The 21,462-nt window shown below is 35.9% G+C and overlaps 1 protein-coding gene across 9 annotated transcripts in view; it reads right to left on the bottom strand.

The window, feature by feature from the left end:
- Positions 1-1,072: 1,072 nt before the first annotated feature.
- ROBO1 (roundabout guidance receptor 1) overlaps positions 1,073-21,462 on the bottom strand; it is a 1,118,917-nt gene continuing 1,098,527 nt past the window's right edge. For all 9 annotated transcript variants that reach the window (XM_078059176.1, XM_078059199.1, XM_078059236.1 and 6 more), the window contains 5 exons: positions 20,473-20,879; positions 17,430-17,582; positions 9,990-10,298; positions 3,986-4,182; positions 1,073-2,745 (listed from right to left, as the gene is read on the bottom strand). In XM_078059176.1, coding sequence (XP_077915302.1) covers positions 2,731-2,745; positions 3,986-4,182; positions 9,990-10,298; positions 17,430-17,582; positions 20,473-20,879 — 1,081 coding nt within the window. In that variant the 3' untranslated portion in view covers positions 1,073-2,730. The remainder of the gene's footprint in view (positions 2,746-3,985; positions 4,183-9,989; positions 10,299-17,429; positions 17,583-20,472; positions 20,880-21,462) is intronic.

Below are 21,462 nucleotides of genomic sequence, written 5' to 3' on the forward strand. Positions count from 1 at the left end.
ATTGTTTGGGGGGGTTTACAGAGTCCACGTCATATACGTTAACTCACTAAATCATGACAGCAGCTCCAAGAGGTAGGCATTACTGAATTCACAGGTGGAGAAACCTGAGACTTAGAGGTTAAGGAACGTGTCCAGGGAAACAGAGCTTGTGACAAAACCAGGACTCAAACCCAAGCCCTCTGATACACATAATTTGCATGTATATCACATGCTATAAATAAATAGAGACTAACTTATAGTCACCTCAACAGGGGAAGAGAAAAATTAGGCCATTAAACATGTCTCTCCAATGTTTCCCTTGAAATAGTTGGAAACTGACTTCTTGACCTATGGACCTAAGTAGATGCTGGTGATTACTTCATTTTTGTAAAATTAACCTTCAAAATACATCCCCCTTCTTTTTTGTTGTCCAAAATTTTTCCAGTTTTTCAAATTGTGATCAACACAAAATTTAACTATATATATATATATATATATACACACACATATATATAGTCATATACATTATGATATATATATATATATACACACACACACATATATATATATCATAGGAAAAAACCTTCACTAGATTCTATTGCTCATCTCATCCAACCAAAGTTAATACTTGAATATGCTGACCCTAATCTAATAAACTTAACAATGTTCAACCCAATGTATGGTAGGTATAGAACTGTTAAAATTTTACATGAATTTGTAAACAAGAAAGCAGATAATTACTAACATATTTTGGGTAATATAATTTTTTTCTGATGGAACATAAGTGGTCCAAACTTTACAAATATGGGTTACCTGAAATTCAGATACACACAAATAAACATTTTAGTGCTTCCTTAATATTAAAATGGTATTCTATGATCAAATGCCTTCTAGGTTTTGATTGATCTTATATCTTTAATTTCCATGGAGTAAAATGAGAATTTTTCCTTATAAGTAAAGCCTGGTTGTTCAGAATTTTCACTCATCTGATACTATAGTGGTGAAATGTTAAGACAGCACAACTTTGTGATTAAATGGAATAAATTTGATCACACAATGAAAAAACAAAAGAAATCAACACAAGAAAGAATGATGTATTTGAGAACATTTTTAATAAATAATGTGACAAAATTACTTTTCTGATTATTGGTTTTCAGTATGCAAAATTATGGCTAAAAATAAGAGGTTTCTTACATGAACATAATGAAAACATTAATCACATGGATTGTTCCCTTAGTACTGCACACCCTTTCTATGTAACTTTCAAATTATCTAAGTGAACACATTTAGTTTTTGGTGAACACCAGCTTTTTTTTTGTGGTTCAGTTTTGTTTGGCTTTGTTTTCCAGTGGGGTCAGGCCTGATACCTGTGTATGAATAAATGTATATATTTTTTTCCTCAAATAGCACCAATTATCAAGTCAATGAAATTCATATAACGACAAAAAAGGATAAAAATCTACAGTCAGAGGGCATCATTTGGCAATTCAAAGCAAGTAATGCCTCTCTTTGAACTTATAAGAAACTCTTATAAGTTTCAACATTGGCCACAACAAACTTAAACCTTTTTTTCTTTAAGTCCAGGAAAAGTAAGAACCATTGTTCATGGCCCACAATAAAGTACGCACATTACTTCACCATCTGTCATCATTCAAATATTCCAAATACAAACATAGAGCATGAACAAAACAGGTTAAAAACGCTTCTCAACATTTTTTTTTCAATAAGACAAAAAAGGTTAATAGTTACAATGGTTTACAAATAAAGTTTAGTGATTGTGCTTTTAAAACCAAAAAAAAAAAAAAAAAGATTAAAAACAGTGCATTACAAAAACAAAAATCAAACTTCCTTAAGTGGCACTTCTGAAAGTTGAACTGACACTACCAGAAGAAATTTAGGCCAGTTAAGATAGGGATGTCCTTATTCAATTGGTCATTAAAAACATCCATTTTTTGTAATATGCATTTATAATTGCATTTGATTGAAAAATAGAACAAGGTTTTTTGCTAGGCTTACTTATGACAATGACTAGACAACCAGAGATCCAACTGGCTTACCCCTACTTATCCAAAAGTATATTTCCAAGAAGAATATACTTCAATGATTGAAATGAAGACAAAATAAAGTACCACCAGGGGTTGCAAAGAGCATATATTTACAACATTTCTACCCCATTCAAATTGATTTGTGGTTGTTCTGAATTTGTTATATTTTATTTTCTCCCAGCAGAGGGTGGTATGAAAGACTGATTGGAAAATCATGTTAAAATGAAGTATGTTTTAATTTGCATTTAGCAGTTGGTTATAGAAAGATTTTATCTTGACAGCCCTTGGCATGAGGTTGATTAATCAATTTTGTATCTTTGATCAATACTTTGCTAAAAATTGGCTTGGTATATAAGCAGTGCAATGCCATATCTCGGGGGCAAAATGCAAAAGAACTATGTCATTCTCTCTTGCTGGCTGATGACTGAAGCAAGAAGTCAAATATTTCCCTTGCTGGAAGTAAGGTGTAATGGTTTGTTCCAACAGCGAGGGGAATAGGGAAGTTCTTCATTCAGAATAAAGATCAAACAACACAATAAAACTCCAATAAAATTTTTAAAAATGGTATTCCAATAAGAGGAATAAAAATGGCAATTTTTACACTCTGATTGCACTGAACATTTTATCTGGCGTCATGTGTCATCAGAAATGAGGCATCTTGAGTGATAATTTTCACATTAGATCTCACAAGCCTCTCTGGTTGTTTTCAGCTTTCAGTTTCCTGTAAGAGAAAAGTGTTTGTTAAATTTGAAAATAAATCTTAGAGTACAGTTTTAGAGTTTTGTTGATTTATATGTTTTCAACCTTACAGTTGATATTTCTTCATTCATTCCCTGGCATATAAAAAGTGCTCACGGCAACTCATTCATTTGTCGTTAGCTGGTTTTGATAGAAAATGCAATAGTTCTCTGCAAGTACCATACTGTGTTCTGTGCAATGTCTGGGTATTGGGGCTTGTGGGGTAGGGGAAAGAGGAGCAGTAGAAGGAGGATTTCTCTACTCTCCATAGCCCCAACTCAACATTGTAGTTCAAAATGGTTATTAGAGTTATGTATGATGACTTTTTATCCTTAAAAAAAAAAACAAAAAACAAATAAACAAAAGAACTTATAAAACAACTTCTCATAACAACTGTAAGAAGAAAGTCTTCCTATTTTAAATGTCAAAATCAAAATGTTTTGGGATTACAGAAAATTCAATTAGACATCATTCCTTAAAATGTTTCATCTTCTATTTTTAAAAGTTCAGTTTAACATTCATTTAACAATCTACTTGGGATTAAATATATTTGTAAGAAGAGAAATTTGCCCTCAACTTTATTTTTTTTAATTAAATGGGGAAAACACTGTCTTAAAAAAATAGGAGGTGATTTTGTGATATGACGTACTGTCAATTCTATCTTGTATCGCTATCTATAAATTCCAACAGAGAAGTATATATTTGACTCAAAAAGTGTACTCCTCCATCCAGGAAGGTTAGAGTCGAGGATCAGGTTCTCATTTTCAGAAGAATGAAGGTGGAAGATAGTTGGTCAAATCAGTCAGATTAACCCCAGTGATTACTCGGTGGCCGATAACATAGGCTAAGCACCTTCATTCAAATCCTGATAACTCTGTCACCTTACTGGTTTTTATAACCTATAATATAATACTATGCAATATATTATCTGGATAAATAGTTCTTATTTCCTAACAACATGATTGCCATATAAATTTCTTATCTGAATATCTGCAGATGAATACGCCCTCTAGATCTAAAAAGAAACTATTATCACCATTTACAACTTTGGAACACATTTCAGGGAAATCATTAAATTCACAGAATTTCAGTCTCTGGCATCACTAACATTAGGATTTGTGCTAAAACAGTAACATTTCTGTAGACTGATAAATATTCCTGACTTTGAGGCTGATATAACAACCAGTATAATGCTGAGAAACTTGGAAAAAAGTTATAGATACCTCTAATTCTTCATTATTATCTTCTCCCCTTTCATATCCTCCAAGAACTTGCATTTCTGCAATATTTCTTCGACCTACATTTGCTTGTTCTCTTTGTCTGCTTCCTGATCCTCTTGATGACATTGAGCTTGAAGAACTAGGATCTCTGGGATTATTGGATGTAGGAAAAGTAGGTCTACAGTAAGGTAGAATATCCTCTGTGTAATGAAATATAATAAGTGTATATGAACACCATTGTACATTTTCAAGGCATAATGTAACACACTTATGTCTGTAATTCTGAATGAGGAAGCATCAGTATTTTTGAGGAATAAATGAGGATATTTTATAACAATAATTAAAAAGGCAGCACTGTCCTGAAAAAGAAAATAACAACCCTTGTTGTCTTTCCTGGTAGTGGTTGGCCTTCAAGTTGATTTCACTCCACAAGCTCTTGCCTACCTCAAACTCACTCGGGACCAACATCATTAGAAGAGGTAAGCCAAACTTGGAGTCGGACTTAGCTTCCAGTCCTATCCTTCACTATGTGATCTCCAATTATTTTAGGCTTTAGTTTCCACTTTTCTAAAAAAGCATTAATAATATCTACACCCAGAGGAGCTCCTACTGTTGTTGTGAAAACAGAGGGGATAGTGAAATCCCTATGCAAACTATGAAGATTTCAAGGCATTGATAGAAACAAAGCCCAGTTTCCTCAAATTACCAAAACAGAACCAAGCCCAGGTTCACTTTCCAGACACCAAGATATCATCCTCCATTTCAACATCGTATTTACATTGTGGAGCCCTGAATCTCAGAAGCCTGCCATTGTTTCTAGCTCAAAACACAAAGCCATTCTAATTAAATGCCATCTCCTGAATTTCTATCTCCATACTGCTTTTATTTATTTATTTAAAAAGATTTTATTTATTTACTTGTCAGAGAGAGAGAGCGCATAAGCAGGGAGTGCGGAAGGCAGAGGGAGAAGCAGGCTCCCCACTGAGCAAGGAGCCCTATGCAGGACTCAATCCCAGGACCCTGGGTTCATGACCTGAGCCGAAGGCAGACACTTAACCAACTGAGCCACCCAGGCGTCCCTCCATACTGCTTTTAATTTGGTGCTGCTTATACCGATGCATCTTTCAGCCGCTCACTTCTCTCCACAGCCTGTCCACTCTACCCTTTAGACACCAAACACATGAAAAACCAACTCTTCTTCAAGCATTTTTTTCCTTCCCCAAATACTTCCTCCAATGTCCATGCTGCCTGAATGAAATCTGATTTCCCCAGAGGTTTCCACTGAAGTTCTCTGCAGTAGAGTGAGGAAGGCTCACCTCTAGCCCAACCAGCACCCATTCTAAGTTAATACTCCCTGACCTTTGCACAAAACATTCTCCTCCTGGGAGGGCCAAACCAGTCTACCTATGTCACCTTTTTAGTCCTCCTTGATGGCATCTTTCTCCTTCTATTCTACTCATCACAATTTCCACCCCTCATCCAGATTCAGACTCACTGGGGTCTCACAGTCCATCAAGACCACTGTTCCTGGTTCCTGTACCCTTGCTTCACAGCATTAAGAATCCTGTCACCTTCATCTTCTGTCCCTGTTCCATCAATCTTTTTCTCTCCATTAACTTTAGTTTTTGTCAGGCTACAATATAAAATCTCTCTCTCGATCAAAATTTCCCCTTAAGCCTGTGCTCTACATGAATCAATACCTTCTTCCTGTCCTTACAGCTCACCAAAGCTTCTTAAAGCAATTTAGACTCAATACTAGTAGAAACAACTCCTGTTTACTCTGAATCCCATGGAAATCTATCCATGCCCACATTACTACAATGGGAGAGAAAATTCACTGTGGACTTTGATAATGCTCATCATGTTTCAGCCCTTATGTCTCTGGACTTGTCACTGCCCTTCATCTGGAAACCACCATCAGTTTAAACATCACTGTTCCCAGCTTCTAGTTCTCCTCCCTTCCTGGCCAGTCTCCTGTGGGCTCTTCTTAATGCAGTACATCTTACATATTGCAGGTTTAAACACTTAGCGTAGTGTATATATACATTCTTTTTCCCACTCACTTTGGGAAATTTAATCTATTCTCACAGACTGTAACCTTTTCTAGATTGTAACTGTCATGGGGGCAGGTATTTTTCAGTGTTTTGTGTTTTGATATACTCTCAGCTTGACATGTAATAGGTCATTGATAAATAGTTTTGAGTGAATGAATGAGTAGATTTAATTAATATTTTATCATGACAAATCATTAATTTATATCTGCAACTCCTGATCTATGTTGAACACTACCTCTTAAGTATCCCTCAAACTCAGTATGTCGAACATTGACCTCATCATGTCTTTCTTTCGTCTCTGTATTCCCTAATATAGTTAATGACAATACTAATCATTAGGACAACAAATATAGAAAACTGAAATTATTTTAGAGTCTTCCCTCCCTTCCAACCACTTTCCAGTACTCCTTAAATGTACTTCTTCCACACATTCAAATATACACAAGTGAGCCTGATTTTTAACACTAAAAATTGTTAAATTTTGAATTTTCCCATTCATTCCTCTCTGCTCCTATAGCCTGGTTTGTATCCACTGCATCTCTTCTCCAGGTGTTGTAAATATCTACTAATAGATCCCTGCCTCAAGTCATTCCTCTCTAAACCATATTCACTCAGCTGCCTTCTTGTAGGAACTACAGGCACTCTATGACTTAGACTTTCATTTACCCCCAGAGCTTCCCCTTTGGCCACCTTTATTATCTAGTAACACTGAATTTCTTATAATCTTCTCAATGTACCTCAGAGCTTTTCATGCTGAGTTTCTCTGACAGAATAACCTATCCACTTTTCTTACCCAAGTTAAATTTCACCCATCCTGAGCACTCAGCTTATTCATCATTTCCATGAAGAAAGATCAAGAAGTCTTTCTTTACCTTACATACCCCACAAGCCTGGGCTAACTGTCCCTTCTTTGGACTCTCAACTATAGTATCATAAACATTATACCAAATATGAGTATATCTATAAACGTATAGATACCTATCTCTGTCTCTGACTATAAGCTTCATGAGGTCAAGGTTCATGTTTGCACATAAATATCAGGACCAGTACAAGGCTTTATAACACAGTGGATGTTTAATATATGTAAAAATAAATTGAACTAATTGAGATAAATGTCAGCAAAAAGCTCAGTCATTCAAGTCTTGAAGACCACTCTCTTTAATTAAAAATGACCATTCATTACACATGTAAATCAGGGTGCCTCTTTCATTTTAAATAATGTCAACTGAACTATGAAGGTGAAAATTATAGCAATGCGTAGAAATGATCATTTAATGACACATATACATAGGGTTATGCTTCAAATAACAATTTGGGAAAGTAAGACCTTCAAAATAATAATCTCGTCAGTGTATCTCAGTGCTTTCCATGAAATAAGGTTCCTTGTTTCTAGATTAATAGTTCCAGTAATAGTTCTTTAGTTAGAAATATTTTTATAATACAAAGGACAACTTATTAAATTTCTAAAGATTAATAAAATAATTTCATTTTGGTTTGTAAAATCTTCTCCTGAAGAATCCCAATGCTTTAGAGAAAGCTTACTTGTAGCAGCAAATCGGTCTATACTTTCAGGCCACATATAAACTTCATAATATATGTCATGACATTATATTTATAAATCCCACTACTGGGAGTACAGTATGGGTCAAAAGTTCAGAGCCAGATCACTTTTTGCTTAACTGATAAAAAGGCTGTTTTTCAAACTTTGGATTGTGGTGATAACACCAAGTACTTTGCGGTCACATAGCAGAGGCATCTGCCTGAAGGGTACTTTTACTTATCACTTTACTGCTGAGTCCATGCCTGGATTAGGAGTTCAGGCTTCCTGTCACAGAACAGAGTGAAACTGACTCCCATTTTGAAAGAAAGTTGCTAATGACCAGGGGCTCATAATAAACAGAACAAGAGATTAATGTCTAATCTTACTGCAATATATCTATTAAAATACAGTAGTAGTTGAAGTGCCTGCCCCCCCCCTACAGGCTTCTAAGATTCCTTTCCCTAACACTCTTTTCAGACTCTTCCATCAATCTCCCCCTTTTTTGTGTTTCTTTCTCCTAAATGGCTTCTTCTCTTTCGTCTCTAATAATCCTATCCTAAAGCATTTCTACAAATTCTGCCTTCCCGGCAAACTCGTTCCCAATGTCTCCTCTTCCCAACCTTCTGAAAAGAGCTCATCACCTCCCTTCCACAATTTCCATTTACTTTACAACCCCCTACAGTCTGGCTTCTATTTTGACTACAATACTAAAAACAATTCTTTTGAATACCACCCACAAATAACATATTGCAAAATCCTCATGTGTTTTTCCCCCAGCCCCCACCTCCTGTTGACACCCAACTTTTACTTCTGGGTGGCATTTTAGACTTCTTTCTATCTTAAAATTTCCTCCTCCATTCTTTCTAGGATACTATTCTCTCTGGCTTGGAGATCCTGATTATTTTATATTTCTTGGTAGATCCATCTCAATTTCCACTATAGAAAGTCATTCTTGTGCTTAACCTTTGAATATAATCACTGCTGATTATTGGTGTGTTGGAGTTAGCTCACATGTTCTCAAAAAAAAAGAGTACCCAAGTCTTCCCAACTCCACTTTCACTAACTTCGTATTAGCAGATTGAAACCAGCCATCTTGGAACTAACTACCCAATTGAAGTGAGTAAATGGCTACAAATTAGGATTTTGCTTTGCTTTCCTCCCAGAGAATTGATTGTTCAACATTAACCAGTGTATCACTGCTGATAATTTAGCCTTTGTAACTCATATAATTTTCCCCTCCATGTTGCTGTTTCTAAAACCCCCTCTCTACTCACAACCTTTCTCCTGATCTTTAAACTTAGTTCTCTAAAGTCTTACTGATTTTCTTCATATCTCTGCTCTTATCAGCACCTTAATTCATTCAAAATTGAAATTCTTTTCCCTAAGACATCTTTTCTGTTTATTTTTTTTTTCTTTTTCTCTACATTGGTTAGTACAATTAGGTTCCACTAGCCAACAGGGCCATCTAATTAACATTTGAGTAACTTTTGCTTCACTCCATAATTTCATTCTTTTTTTTTTTTTAAGATTTTATTTATTTATTTGACAGAGAGAGTCACAGCGAGAGCGGGAACACAAGCAGGGAGAGAGGGAGAAGCAGGCTTCCCGCTGAGCAGGGAGCCCAACGTGGGGCTCAATCCCAGGACCCTGGGATCATGACCTGAGCCGAAGGCAGACGCTTAACGACTGAGCCACCCAGGCGCCCCCATAATTTCATTCTATTTTTCTACTTTCGATTAGTCACCACTGGTTCTATCTCTGAAATGCTAATGTAGGCTGTTTTCTCCTTTTTCCACACAACTATTTTAATTCAGTGTTTTCATAGTTTATACCTAGATATTTTACAATGATCTGGTACCTTCATCTACACAAGTCCAATGCCTCTTCCTTCACATAGAGTGCTGCCAGTTATTTTTCTAAAAATCTGATTCTGTCATTTCTTGTTCAAAATTCTTTCCTGGCTTACCACTGCCTATATCATAAATCCCACACTCTAGATCATATTCCCAGCCTTCCCAATCTGGCCCAATGACCTCTCTAGTTTTATCTTTCACTATTTGTGTCTGGCCAAACTAGGAATCAATGTTCACCAAACATTTGTTTTTACATTCACATGTTTTTTTTTCCACCTACTTCCTTTACCTGCTATCCCCTTCTCTCTGTTTAACCTGTTAGAATCATGCTTTCCTTTAAAACCCAACTCAACTGGCACTGTCCAAGGAAGTCTTATATAATGTTACATATTTAATTTAATTTAATTATATTAAAATTATTTGAGTACATGCTTGTCTCCTCCATTAGAGACTAAATTTCTAAATCTTATCACTTTTCGTATGGCCTAAGAGAACCTAACAGTGCAACTTGCAAACATATGTTCAATCTGTATTTATTTGCTGTTTGAATAAATGAGTACCTTGGATGAGGTGAGTCTTTGCTGGTGGAAGGTCTCGTTTTGCTGCCTTATTTCCTCGTCCTTTCCCATCATTTTGCTGTTCCTGTGCTTCCCTGGTATCACCCGGATTGGTTCTCATATCAGCAACTTGTCTTCCATCCAATACTTCTCTCCCCTTGTAACTGCCTACTTTTCTATCTGATGATCTGTCTGTTCTTGCTTCTATAGAAGGGAGTTTCGGCACCATTACAGGTCGCACCTCCAGCTGTGCCTTGGACTGGACAGTGGGTGACTTTATAGCAGGTGGTGGCACTGGAGGAGGTGGAAGATCTAGAAAGAAATATTGAAAATACGGTAAAAGTCTGCCTCTTATGAAATTTTTAAATATTAATATTAGCATTGGAGTCACGTTCAATTGTGAGATAATATATCTTAAAGGAACTGGAACAATTGAAGGTAACCAAGGAACAAAGAAGATCAACAATTTCAATGTATTCTCATTGTTATATGGCAGAAAAATATTGAATCCTAGAGCCAGGATTTAAAGATTATCTACTCTTGGGATAGCTAATATGGGCATATATGCTATCACTTTCTCTCCCCCAACCATGACACACCTTCTTAATTGATTTCGGCATAATGTTGATGGTCCCAAATGCATACCCTTACTCTTCAGGCAACCACTTCAAATTGATTGAGGTTGGCACTTGAGTTGAGACCTATTTGCCACCTCTAATCTAGCCTAAATCCCTTCTCATTCTGTAAGAAGGGAAACTCAAACACATAGACCTTAAGTTATTTTTCAATCTCAAATCGAGATATGATCAGAACCAGGACCAATGCCCTTAGATTCTTAATCTCTGGTTCAGTATTCTTTATACCATTTCATTCTATTTTGTGTTTATAATCTACCATTAACTGATGGGGTCTCTGCACCCAGAGTTTTTAAATCAGATAATCTCTGGTATAAATATAAGTTAGTGTCATCTATCTATCTTTCATTATACATTATATATATATGTTAATGTATATATATATAATTATATATATAACACACACACATATATATCTATATAACTGGACATTACATATATTTCAACTTCTTATAGACATACTTAAGGATAAAAGTAGGTAAAAATTTGATATCTAAAAAATTTATTTTCTTTAAGGGGTGCTATCCTTGACTCCTATGTACATTCCAGGGGGCAGAAATAGATATCCTAATAATAGTTGGTAACTTAGTAGAAGAATATGAAGAGATTTCAGCTTTAGTTTGTTTTGCCTTTAGTATGGAGGATGAATTAAAAGGAAAGGCTTGAATCCAGGAGGGCAAGAGGTTATTGTTATAGCTCAGATAAGTAATGATAGGGGATGGAACTGTATTGGCGGCTGTTCAGATGAGGCGATGTATTTGAGAGATCTTAAGGAAGAAAAATCAATATTATTTAATGATCAATTGAATATAGTAGAGGAAGGAAAGGAAAGATTCTAAGATGACTTTTAGGAATTTTGCTATAGTTGACTAGGCAGATGAGAGAAACTTCACTGAAAATAAGGAAGGAGGGGATGAGGAAGAGATGGATGGCCTGCAGAGGAAGGTATCAGTTCAGTTTTAGAAAAGTGGAGAGGAGGCGCCTAGACGAGATGTCCAACAGATTTCTGTACATAAAATCTGAGTTTCAAGAGAGGTCAAGACCCAGAGATACTGAGAGTTGGGAATTATCAGCATGGTTTTTTCAGTCATGACTTCAAAAATGGTAATGTTTTCATATTTGGAGAGCAATATCTAGGTGATAGAATAAGTCAATTAAAAAGCATTTATAAAACATGTATTAAATGCTTAGGAGCAAAAAATTAACATTTTCAGCAAAAAAAACCACATTTACATGCTAAAAATAAATCAAAAGTACGTAAGAACTTGAAAGTACAATCCTTCATGTCTTTCCCTCCCCATTTCAAATCCTCAGTATTGATAATGTGGAGGTAATCAGTTTGAATATTTTTCTATAGATCATTCCAGAAATGATTTATACACACAAATCAGGCCTACCAAGCTGCATAAATCCAGGGATCATCATTCACATCAGGGACTATATAAAATGGCCACCCCTAGGGCTGTATAGTGCCTCTCTGCCCACCCTTATGTGGAGGTCTGCTGAAAAGTACCACACACAAATATGCACTTTCCTCTCTTATTGACATAGGTAGAATTACATTTTTTTTTCACCTGTGTAGTTGTATACATTTCCCTATATGTACATACAGCTCTGCTCTTTTTTTGAAAAGTTTGTATAATGCTCTGTTGAATGAATATATCATTATTTATTTAGCCAATCCTCACAGAGGAATATTTAGGTTGTTTCCATATAGTTTACTATTACTGACAATGTTCCACTGTCATTTACATATACCAGCATGAGAAATTCTTGAGTATTAAAATTATGCCTTAGGAGTTCTTTTTTTATTTAAGATTTTATTTATTTATTTGAGAGACGGAGAGAGTGAAAGAGTGGGGGAGGGGCGGGGGAGAGAGAATGCAGACTCTGCACTCAGCACAGAGCCCGATGTGGGGCTCGATAACACCACCTCCAGATCACAACCTGAGCTGAAACAAAGAGTCAGATGCCTAACTGACTGAGCCACCCAGGAGCCCCAAGAATTAATCATTTTTGTTCCATAAATAGGTGTAGGTCTTTTTTAAACTAATAGTCTTTTGACATTATATACTAAAACTAAGGCATTAGAATTCATCGTATTGGTCTTTGAAAGCAGAGAGCTTGAGGTACTGTCTTCTTACCAGCTATTTTAGTTAGGACTCCATTATTAAAAGCGGTCCAACTTTTACTTGCATTTTTTTGTTGTTGTTCGTTCTCATGGCTCATCGTGTTCTAGTTTCATATAAATAGCCTCTAAACATTACCTAAAATGGTAACCAAAGTGCAGCCGATGGCAATAATTTTCGCCTGATTTTATAAAATCAAAATTTTTTTTTTTTTGCCTTACAACATATATTACCATTGTCATTGTGCCTGGTTTTCCTCTTTACTACTTTAATGTATTTAAGAAAAAAAACAACAACCCAATACTTAAAAAAAAGGTACTATCATGAGAGTCCTCCTTCCTCTGCTACTTGTTTATTAAAAATAACCAAAAAGAGATAGTTAAGAAAACAGACTGTACTGAGTGGCTTAAAGCCAAGTGACCCAAGAGGCAGAGCAGTTCTAAGTTCAGACTGAGCCTGGGACTGGCAACGAAAGGAGAAAAATCTAATTCAGAACATACCTGGCAGCAGATGGAGTGAGGGCCTGCAGGCTCATTTCTGCACTATCTCCTTGCTATAGACTTCAACCCCAAATTGCAAACACAGATTATCAAGCGGGCAGAAAGTAACTGCCACTATCAACAAATCATAAAATGTCTGGGTTCATCAGATTACCAAAGCTGATGATTACCACTATTATAAAAGCATATAAAATCTTGGGAATATGTGACTCTCGAGACAAAATCTATTCCCAGATGCTCTATAACACAGGTCGAAAACGAGAAGAGAACCCCGTAGTAATTTTAAGAGTTCTAACTTCCTGTATGTAACAATTGCTTCTGTATCTAGTTGATGGTGAGAGGCAAATGCTTGTAGGTTTTATTTCTCATACAAATAGGTTACCAAATAAATTTTTTTAGGTATTATAAAATAATTACTGTGTCAAAGCAGGGATCATTGTATTATGAACAATTCTGTATTTCACATAGTGATAAATAGGACTTTCACCCAGTACATACCAACATTAGCTCAAATTGGATTTAACAAATAGGATCATGGACCTGTTTTACATATATATATATGTATAGACACCTTATATAATCACACAAACATCATTCTTTATACAGTACTTTCCAAAAGCAGTATAATGTATATAAAGTAAAATGTCAGAGCACATGCATGCAGACAATTCTGCCAGCATTAACTCACTATGGAGATCCGGCACTCTATTTACTTAGCTGCTTGAAGTCCCAAGACCTTGTAATTAATGATAAATCAAGTCAAAATAACATCATTCCAAAGAGGGTGGTGAATTTATAATTTATGAAAAGTAGGGCTGGAGAAATAATGTAGATTTGGTTTTTAAATCAAGTATGTAAATGTATCGAAAGGGTTGAAAAGAGGGGGTGGGAAGAATCTATTAGAAGGTCCTAGAAATGCACTTACACTTGGCTTTAACTCGCTAAGACTCTGACTAATAAATATTCATATATTTTAATCCTACCCTTCATCTGGGTTAAACTTGTAAGTGGCAAATATGAGATAAATAAACAGATTCTGCCTGTCACGGTGACTATAATATACAGTACTCCTCTGTGCATTGAGTACTCCCTGGGTCTCTCTGAGGCCTAGGATTTACCTGCAGAGTAGGGTATGGTCACAGTGCCACGGATCAGGGGCTCAAGGGCTGTTATGGGCTGAACTGTGTCCCCTCAAAGCTCACATGTTAAAGTCCTAACCCCCTGTACCTCAGAATGAGATGGTATTTGGATATAGGGTCTTTCAAGAGATAATTAAGGTAAAAGGAGTCCTTGGGGTGAGCCTTCATCCAATCTACCTGGTTTCCTTATACAAAGAGGAGATTAGGACATACACATAGACTGAAGAAAGACCAAGTAAATACACAAGGAGACTACCGCCATCTATGAGCCAAGGAGGAAGGCCTCAGAAGAAACCAACCCTGCCAACACCTTGATCTTGGACTTCTAGCCTCCAGAGCTGTGAGAAGATAAATTTCTGTCATTTAAGCCACCTAGTTTATAGTGCTTTGTTATGTCAGCCCTAGAAAACTCATATAGTTGCCGACTGACAAGGATCATCACAAACTACTCTTCATCGGGTCAGACAGAGCCACTCTTTAGCTTTCTTTATATTGTTTACAAAAGTTCTATGAAGCAAATACAGAAGTCGAACAAAATTTACAAAGTAAAGACACTACAAACTCAAGACTGATACTGTATTCTGAAATTAGTTTGCAAAAGAAGTCTATTGATAATAATCAAACTCAGCCATCATAGTTAACATTTTAACCATTAAAAAGCAAAAATTAAAAAAAAACCCTCCATGTCTTACTACTATGTTTAATTCACATTTTAACAGTTGGCAGCTCTTTAAATTCCTTCTTCTCCCCTCTTCTTTCTCTTTCTTAATAAATTGTACAAATTGTGTCTGCCACTGAGTTTTTTCGTGAAATGGTCTATGAATTTTTTTCAAAAAATGCAGTAGTATTCTGAGAAAACGATTTCTGAGAAAATGATCCAGTGTTCCCATGTCATAACCACTGCTATCAAGAGTATATGCATTTCTCTTATTTGATGCATGAAGAAGTATTTGCATTTACTTGATTTTACTTCATCAATATGCATTGCCAGATATGTAAAAAATAACACATATTTTGGTATTTTCTCTTTATCAAATCAGAAAGTGTCCAGAATTAAACTCAAGACTTTTTAGTACAATAAACATAACTAAAAGACAGATGGTTATCAAAATGCTGAAAGGAAGTTAAAGCTAAAATTTTAAAAATAACTTTAGTCATATTTCCATTTTGTCTATTTTTAGGACTTCAAGAAAATAATTATTGGCTTCCACATTACTTTATATCCTAGGATAATTTTGCATAATCCCTTTTATGAAATAAACAATGAAAAATCCAAATAATATTTCAAATTAACTTTTTTGGTTTTACTTATTTCATTAGATTTCTTTGGTATTTCTAAAATTAACGTTAAAAAAACAACCTCAGTGTTTCATCATTCAGTTTACTAGTTACTCTGCAGGGATTAGTTAGAATTTACATTTAATTATTAAATACCTTGAAGAAAGTACTGCAGAATGTGGTACAATAAACAGAGATCACAATTTTCAAGCATAGTGCAATTTATAACTGTGATACCACGTCCTTTAACTGGGCATGTATTTATTCAAAGCATTTTGAAAAAGCATCCCTCAATGCTAGAAGTCCCTCAAAACAAGTATAAATAAGAGCTGGAAAGGGCTACACAAAGCTTTAGGCCAGGTTTTCTCCCTTTTGTATTCAACCTAGATGTGTTTACATCCAGGTTTGCTGTTTGACCCGTTTTTCAGTGAGGAGCACTCTCTTCCAGATAATAAAAACTGAGAGGACAGCTATAAAACTTGTAAAATGCCATTACGGGGGTTCCATAAATGTAAAACTGCCGATAGAGTTTGGGGATTTACACCTAGTGTTTGTCCCTTTACAGAAGCAAACATGCACAAAGCCACTGTAATAACCCTTCAAAATCAGATAATATTCTGACAGCTCAGTTTCACTGACAAAAGAGTCCTGGGCAGAAGCCAGGAGGCCCAGGTGCGCTGTGTCATGCCAGTATTTAATGTAGTCTAATATCAGATAGATGCGAGTGAGAGAAAATACTTTGAATAAAGTACAGATAATAGCATGGACAGCCACTCATTGCAAAATTACTTGTGCTCATCATGCTGTGAGCTTTGTATTAAATTTTTCTGTCAAGTGGCAGGAATCACAGGGAGAAGTGCCTCAGAAAACCCTCCTTGTAACCTTGGATAAGGATCTATAATATTAGGCTTTCATATGATAATGGCAAATGATGCCCTTTTTGAAAAATTGCTGACTGGTAATGAAAGTCCTAATCAGATTGTGGTTGGAGAGGACCAGGAGGTGGGGGACAGTGTCTGTGACACCCTTCTTCCCCCACCCCGTTAGCGAATTTAGCAAACTTGACAAGATGGGTGAGTCTGAGAGAATTTATCTTACGTGAATTTCCAACAAAGCCCTTGGGGTTGTTTATAAAACGAGAAGGTGGCGGGTTTAATAAATGCTGGGCCACCTGAGGCACTTTCATTAAAGGCTTTCTCTCAACAACATCACCATGTTTGCATTATTCTCCTGGGCTCCCTTGAGAATACAAGCATTACCTCTTCAGTGAGAGTCGATATTGTATGTGAAGGCATGAAGGAAGATGATTCGATTTGCCTTTTGGTGCACAAAAATAACTGTAACACCACCATAGTTAGAATTAATATTCAGACAAGTTTATTGAATTGTACTTGAATGCAAAATTCCAGAAGGAAACAAAAAAAGAGGACGTTTGGGAAGATTTATCAGGGAATGGGATGAAGGTTCAGGCTCTGTCGTTACTTCAACTACAGTGATGTCTATTTGTTTGCAACAACAAAATAACCTTTTAAACATAATAAAAATAAACACTGTTCTTAGCTTCTTAAATAACTCTTATTAGAAGTATTGAAGATGCTTGACAAGATATGAAAGTTGATCACTGCTATTAAGTAATAGAAGGCTTACTGTTAATGACTTTTTAATGTAATTTCTAATGCCAGTGGACGCATTGTCTAGACCTAGAGAGCCAGGGTGAATAGGCGAGATTCATAGATGTTTTCATGCATTTCAATGGACTTACCATCTGTGTAGGCTTCTCTGCGCAGATGTCCTGGCTGGTGTTTTTGCTTCTTGGCTGGTCTGGCCTTCTGTATTTGAGCAGCACTCATGTTGCTGTCTGTAGAAACAGGACTTGTGGGTCGAGGGCACTGGGACGCATGAAAATGGCGGCGGCCTGAGTAAAAAAAAAAAAAAAAAGAAAAGAAAAGAAAAGAAAAATCAGAGCCAAACTCATCAATGAATTTTAATTATAACACTAAATAAGAAAAAGAAAACATTAGAACTAGAAGCATCCATAATCTCCTACAAATAGCTTTAAATAAACTATTCTAGCAAATACTAGGATTTTTGCCATTCTGCCTGATCCATCCACTGGAAAAAAAAAAATATGCTGAAAGTTTTTTCCGGCTCTTTTTTTTTAACCATAGTATCTTTATTTTGTTAAAGTTCTTGACACCACTTACTAAAGAAAAACACCCCAATTACAGACTGAGCCAACCAGGTGCCTAAACATCCCAATTACTTTTGCAACTAACTTCATTAAAGTGTTATTAGTAAACAAAAATATTAATTAGATTTTTACACAGTATATTCAATGTACATTGTTTTCTCAAGGGAATCACCAGAGTCCCTAAGAAATTCATGTTCTAAGAGTGAACAGTACTAAATATGTCCCTTATTTTAATTAAATATGTTTTTATGCTATTCTTTGAAGGCAGATACCTAGTATCAATACATTCTGAGGTATTTCTTCCTTAGGAGGCCTAAAATTAAAGCTCACATATTTAGACCTGTCCAAAATTACTTATACCCCTTTTCTTTCACTAGATGTTTACTTGCTGATCCTGGATAAAGTGACCCCTCCAGAAACTTCTACGTTTTTTGGTGGTAGCAGAGGCAGTTTTCATTTTTTCATTTTGGAGGGACAATATTTGCAGGTACCAGTGATAACTGAATGTGCTAATTAGACACAGTACATCTCAGAGCTCCCCAGTTTTCTGGCTGTCTTACAGAGATGTTGTATCACAATGGCACAAAATATTTAATCCATAACAGCAAGGGAAATCTTGGCCCTATGCTTGACTTTCATTATTCCGGTTTTTAGAAATTCCAGATACACAAAGCTGGAACTTCTTTTTGTACTGTAAGAAACTTCAAACAAACCTACACAACATGTCTTTTGGCTACAGACAGGTGAAGCCACATATGGTGGAATCAACATATTTAAAAATGCTAACTGATGCATATTAAATAATATTCATCAATGCAGCCAAGTGAGAAGCAATTTGATTGGATTATTCATTCATATTAACTTCAAGTCATATGATCAGCAGCACCCTTTCTTGAGAAGAACATTTTAATAGGCAGAGGCCAATGCATGTTTAGTTCATTATAATTATGAGCCAAATGAAAACCGGAAGTGCCACTAAATTACAATACAATAAAATATTAAACCAAACTCCCCTTAGCAATGATGGAGACTATTACAATTAAAGTTACATATCCATGAAAAGAGAGAATTAGGGCTGAGAGTGAGCACATTATTCATTCTATTGTGTAAAGCCATCTACTGTTCATAGACCCTGAGGCATCTGGTCGTTTACAGATGAATTTTCAACGTTATTTCCATGTTTTGTTGATTTAATGAACTGAAACGCATCTCTAATGCAATCTGAAAGCAGTAGTTTGAGATGCTTAATTTCACTTCCTTATTTTTTTAACAGAAGATTAAAAAATAAGGAGAAATAAAAGCTATGCACACAGTTAGATGTTAGTTATTAAGAAAGATAGGTAGGTTTGGATAGTTATTACATTCAGTAGCGACTGAGGGGGAAAAAAAGGAATTTGGTTGAATTTCATAAAATATCGGTATAGCCGAAATAAATATAAGTTTTACAATAAAAGGTCGAGGGGTACTAGACTTCTTTTTTCCTATAACATGCTCTTGATAAATAACATAGAAATAACCTTATTTTCTCTGAACACATTCTACAAATGATAAAAAAAATGATGACCAATCCAGTATCTGAAGAGAATAGGGAAAAGTACCAATGTGATAGTTACCAAACTAAGAAAAATAAAACAACAAAACAAGATAGCAATTACTGATGTGTTATGATAGTCTTTTATTTCTCAGAAATATATCTTTTGCTGGCCACATTATTTTACTCTGCTATTTGTATTTTTGGTTTACACAATGTGTATATGAATGTATACTGTGTATATATCCCATCCTACAGAAATAAATGTCATGTGATAAATGTATGACTTTAATTTAAATTCTTTCCTTTTTCATACTGTTTACTCTCTAAACAAGGTTGGGAATAGGTGATAAATAAAAATGGGTTCAAACATAAGAATAGGTATATGATCATTGTAAACAGGGTACGGCAATAACGAAGGAAAACAGAAAAAATACATACGCATTTGGATTAACTTCCTCTCCAAATTACTAGATTAAAAATGTTTACTTTAAGTATGAAACGTCTATGCTTGATAATGTATGCATATTACACACATCTTTCTATCTTCCTAATTAAATTAATATTCTCAGGGAGAGGGCATGAAGAGAATGGGGGATAAGGAGAAATAGCCCATAATCCAATGGTTGAGTGTCCCCCCCCCGCATATTTATTTATTTCTCCTAGAGAATTTCTAATTAAATAGAATAAGAGAACTATCACAATGAATTTTATTTTGGTTACTTTCTACACCTGAAAAAAATCATGTAACACAAACTTCACCTGACTATAGGCGCACCTAAAGAAATTGTACACCTATCTGCTATGACTTCCATAAAAACAAGGGCTTCCCAGGGAGCTTCACTCACATTATATAGGATTTATTAAATTAAAATAAACTAGAAGATTTAAAAAGCCTTGTCCAGAAAAAGGGAATAACCAAGCTATGTCATATGCTTGGATCTTGGTTTCCTCAGGCAGCAAATAAAAAACAGTAATAATAGCTGCATTTCACATTGGACACAAGCTCGTAGGTGATAATCATCAGCTGACATGCACCCATCAAGTCTTCTTTTCCAGCTTGGTGACAAGCGCAGAACTTACCAGAAGCATCCTGCATTTGACGACGTGCGACTTTCAGACCAGCATACTCCGCAGCTGCTGCCACTGCCTGGGCAAAATCAGCATCGGTGAAGAAGGAGCCATCAGAAGAACTCACGCTGGAACGTCCACTGGAAATGTTGTCCTCCTCTGAGGCTGAGCCCCAGCCATTGATCATGGACCCAGTGACAGAGCTCTCAAGGTCCCCCACACTGGAGGCAGGGGTCTGCTCAAGGCCACGTAACAAAAGCCGTCTGGTCTGCATCTTGGCGACTTCCATGTCCGCTTCATCTTCTTCCTCTTCTGGCGCATCTGTATCCATATCTGAGACAAGAGGTCCTGAAATATATCCGTAGGTATGTGGTGGGGAAATCGGTCGTGGTGGTGGAGGGGGGCTCACCGGCTGCCGTCTGCAGGAAGATGGAGAAACAGGTTTGGCTCAGCTCATTATCAGGACACACACAAAATACATTAACCAAGAAATTGGCCAAGTACACTGATTTGATTGTTGCTTCTGTGGGAGCTAATTTAACCAAGCTGGGCTTCCTTTCAATTCAAGTTTAACAGAAATATCCTCAGCTACCTGTAAGTCACAGTCACCTTATGTTTTATCATTTGGATTATATTCAATTAAAAAAGGAGAAGTAATATATACTTTGGAAACACATGCCTATGTAGTTGTCTTAAAGCTCATTGAATATTAATGATAGATATTATTACCAAAGACAACAGACATCAGTTCTGGAACAGATGCTCCATAAACATGTTTCTTTCCCTTTATTTCATTTCCACGCCTACCATTCCAAGCAAATGGACTCATTTGTGGTGACTGTAGAGAGAATTTCATAGGATGGAACAATCATATATTCAGCATATGACACAGTTTCCTTTAGATTTTATTCTATTAAAATAAAAGGCTATGGGAGCCAAGAGCACTTTTTTCCCCTGAATTATTCACCAAAGCTTATTAGCTATTTTAAACCTATCACTTTT

This window comes from Halichoerus grypus, chromosome 1 (genome assembly GCF_964656455.1).
Source record: "Halichoerus grypus chromosome 1, mHalGry1.hap1.1, whole genome shotgun sequence".
Lineage (NCBI taxonomy): Eukaryota > Metazoa > Chordata > Mammalia > Carnivora > Phocidae > Halichoerus > Halichoerus grypus.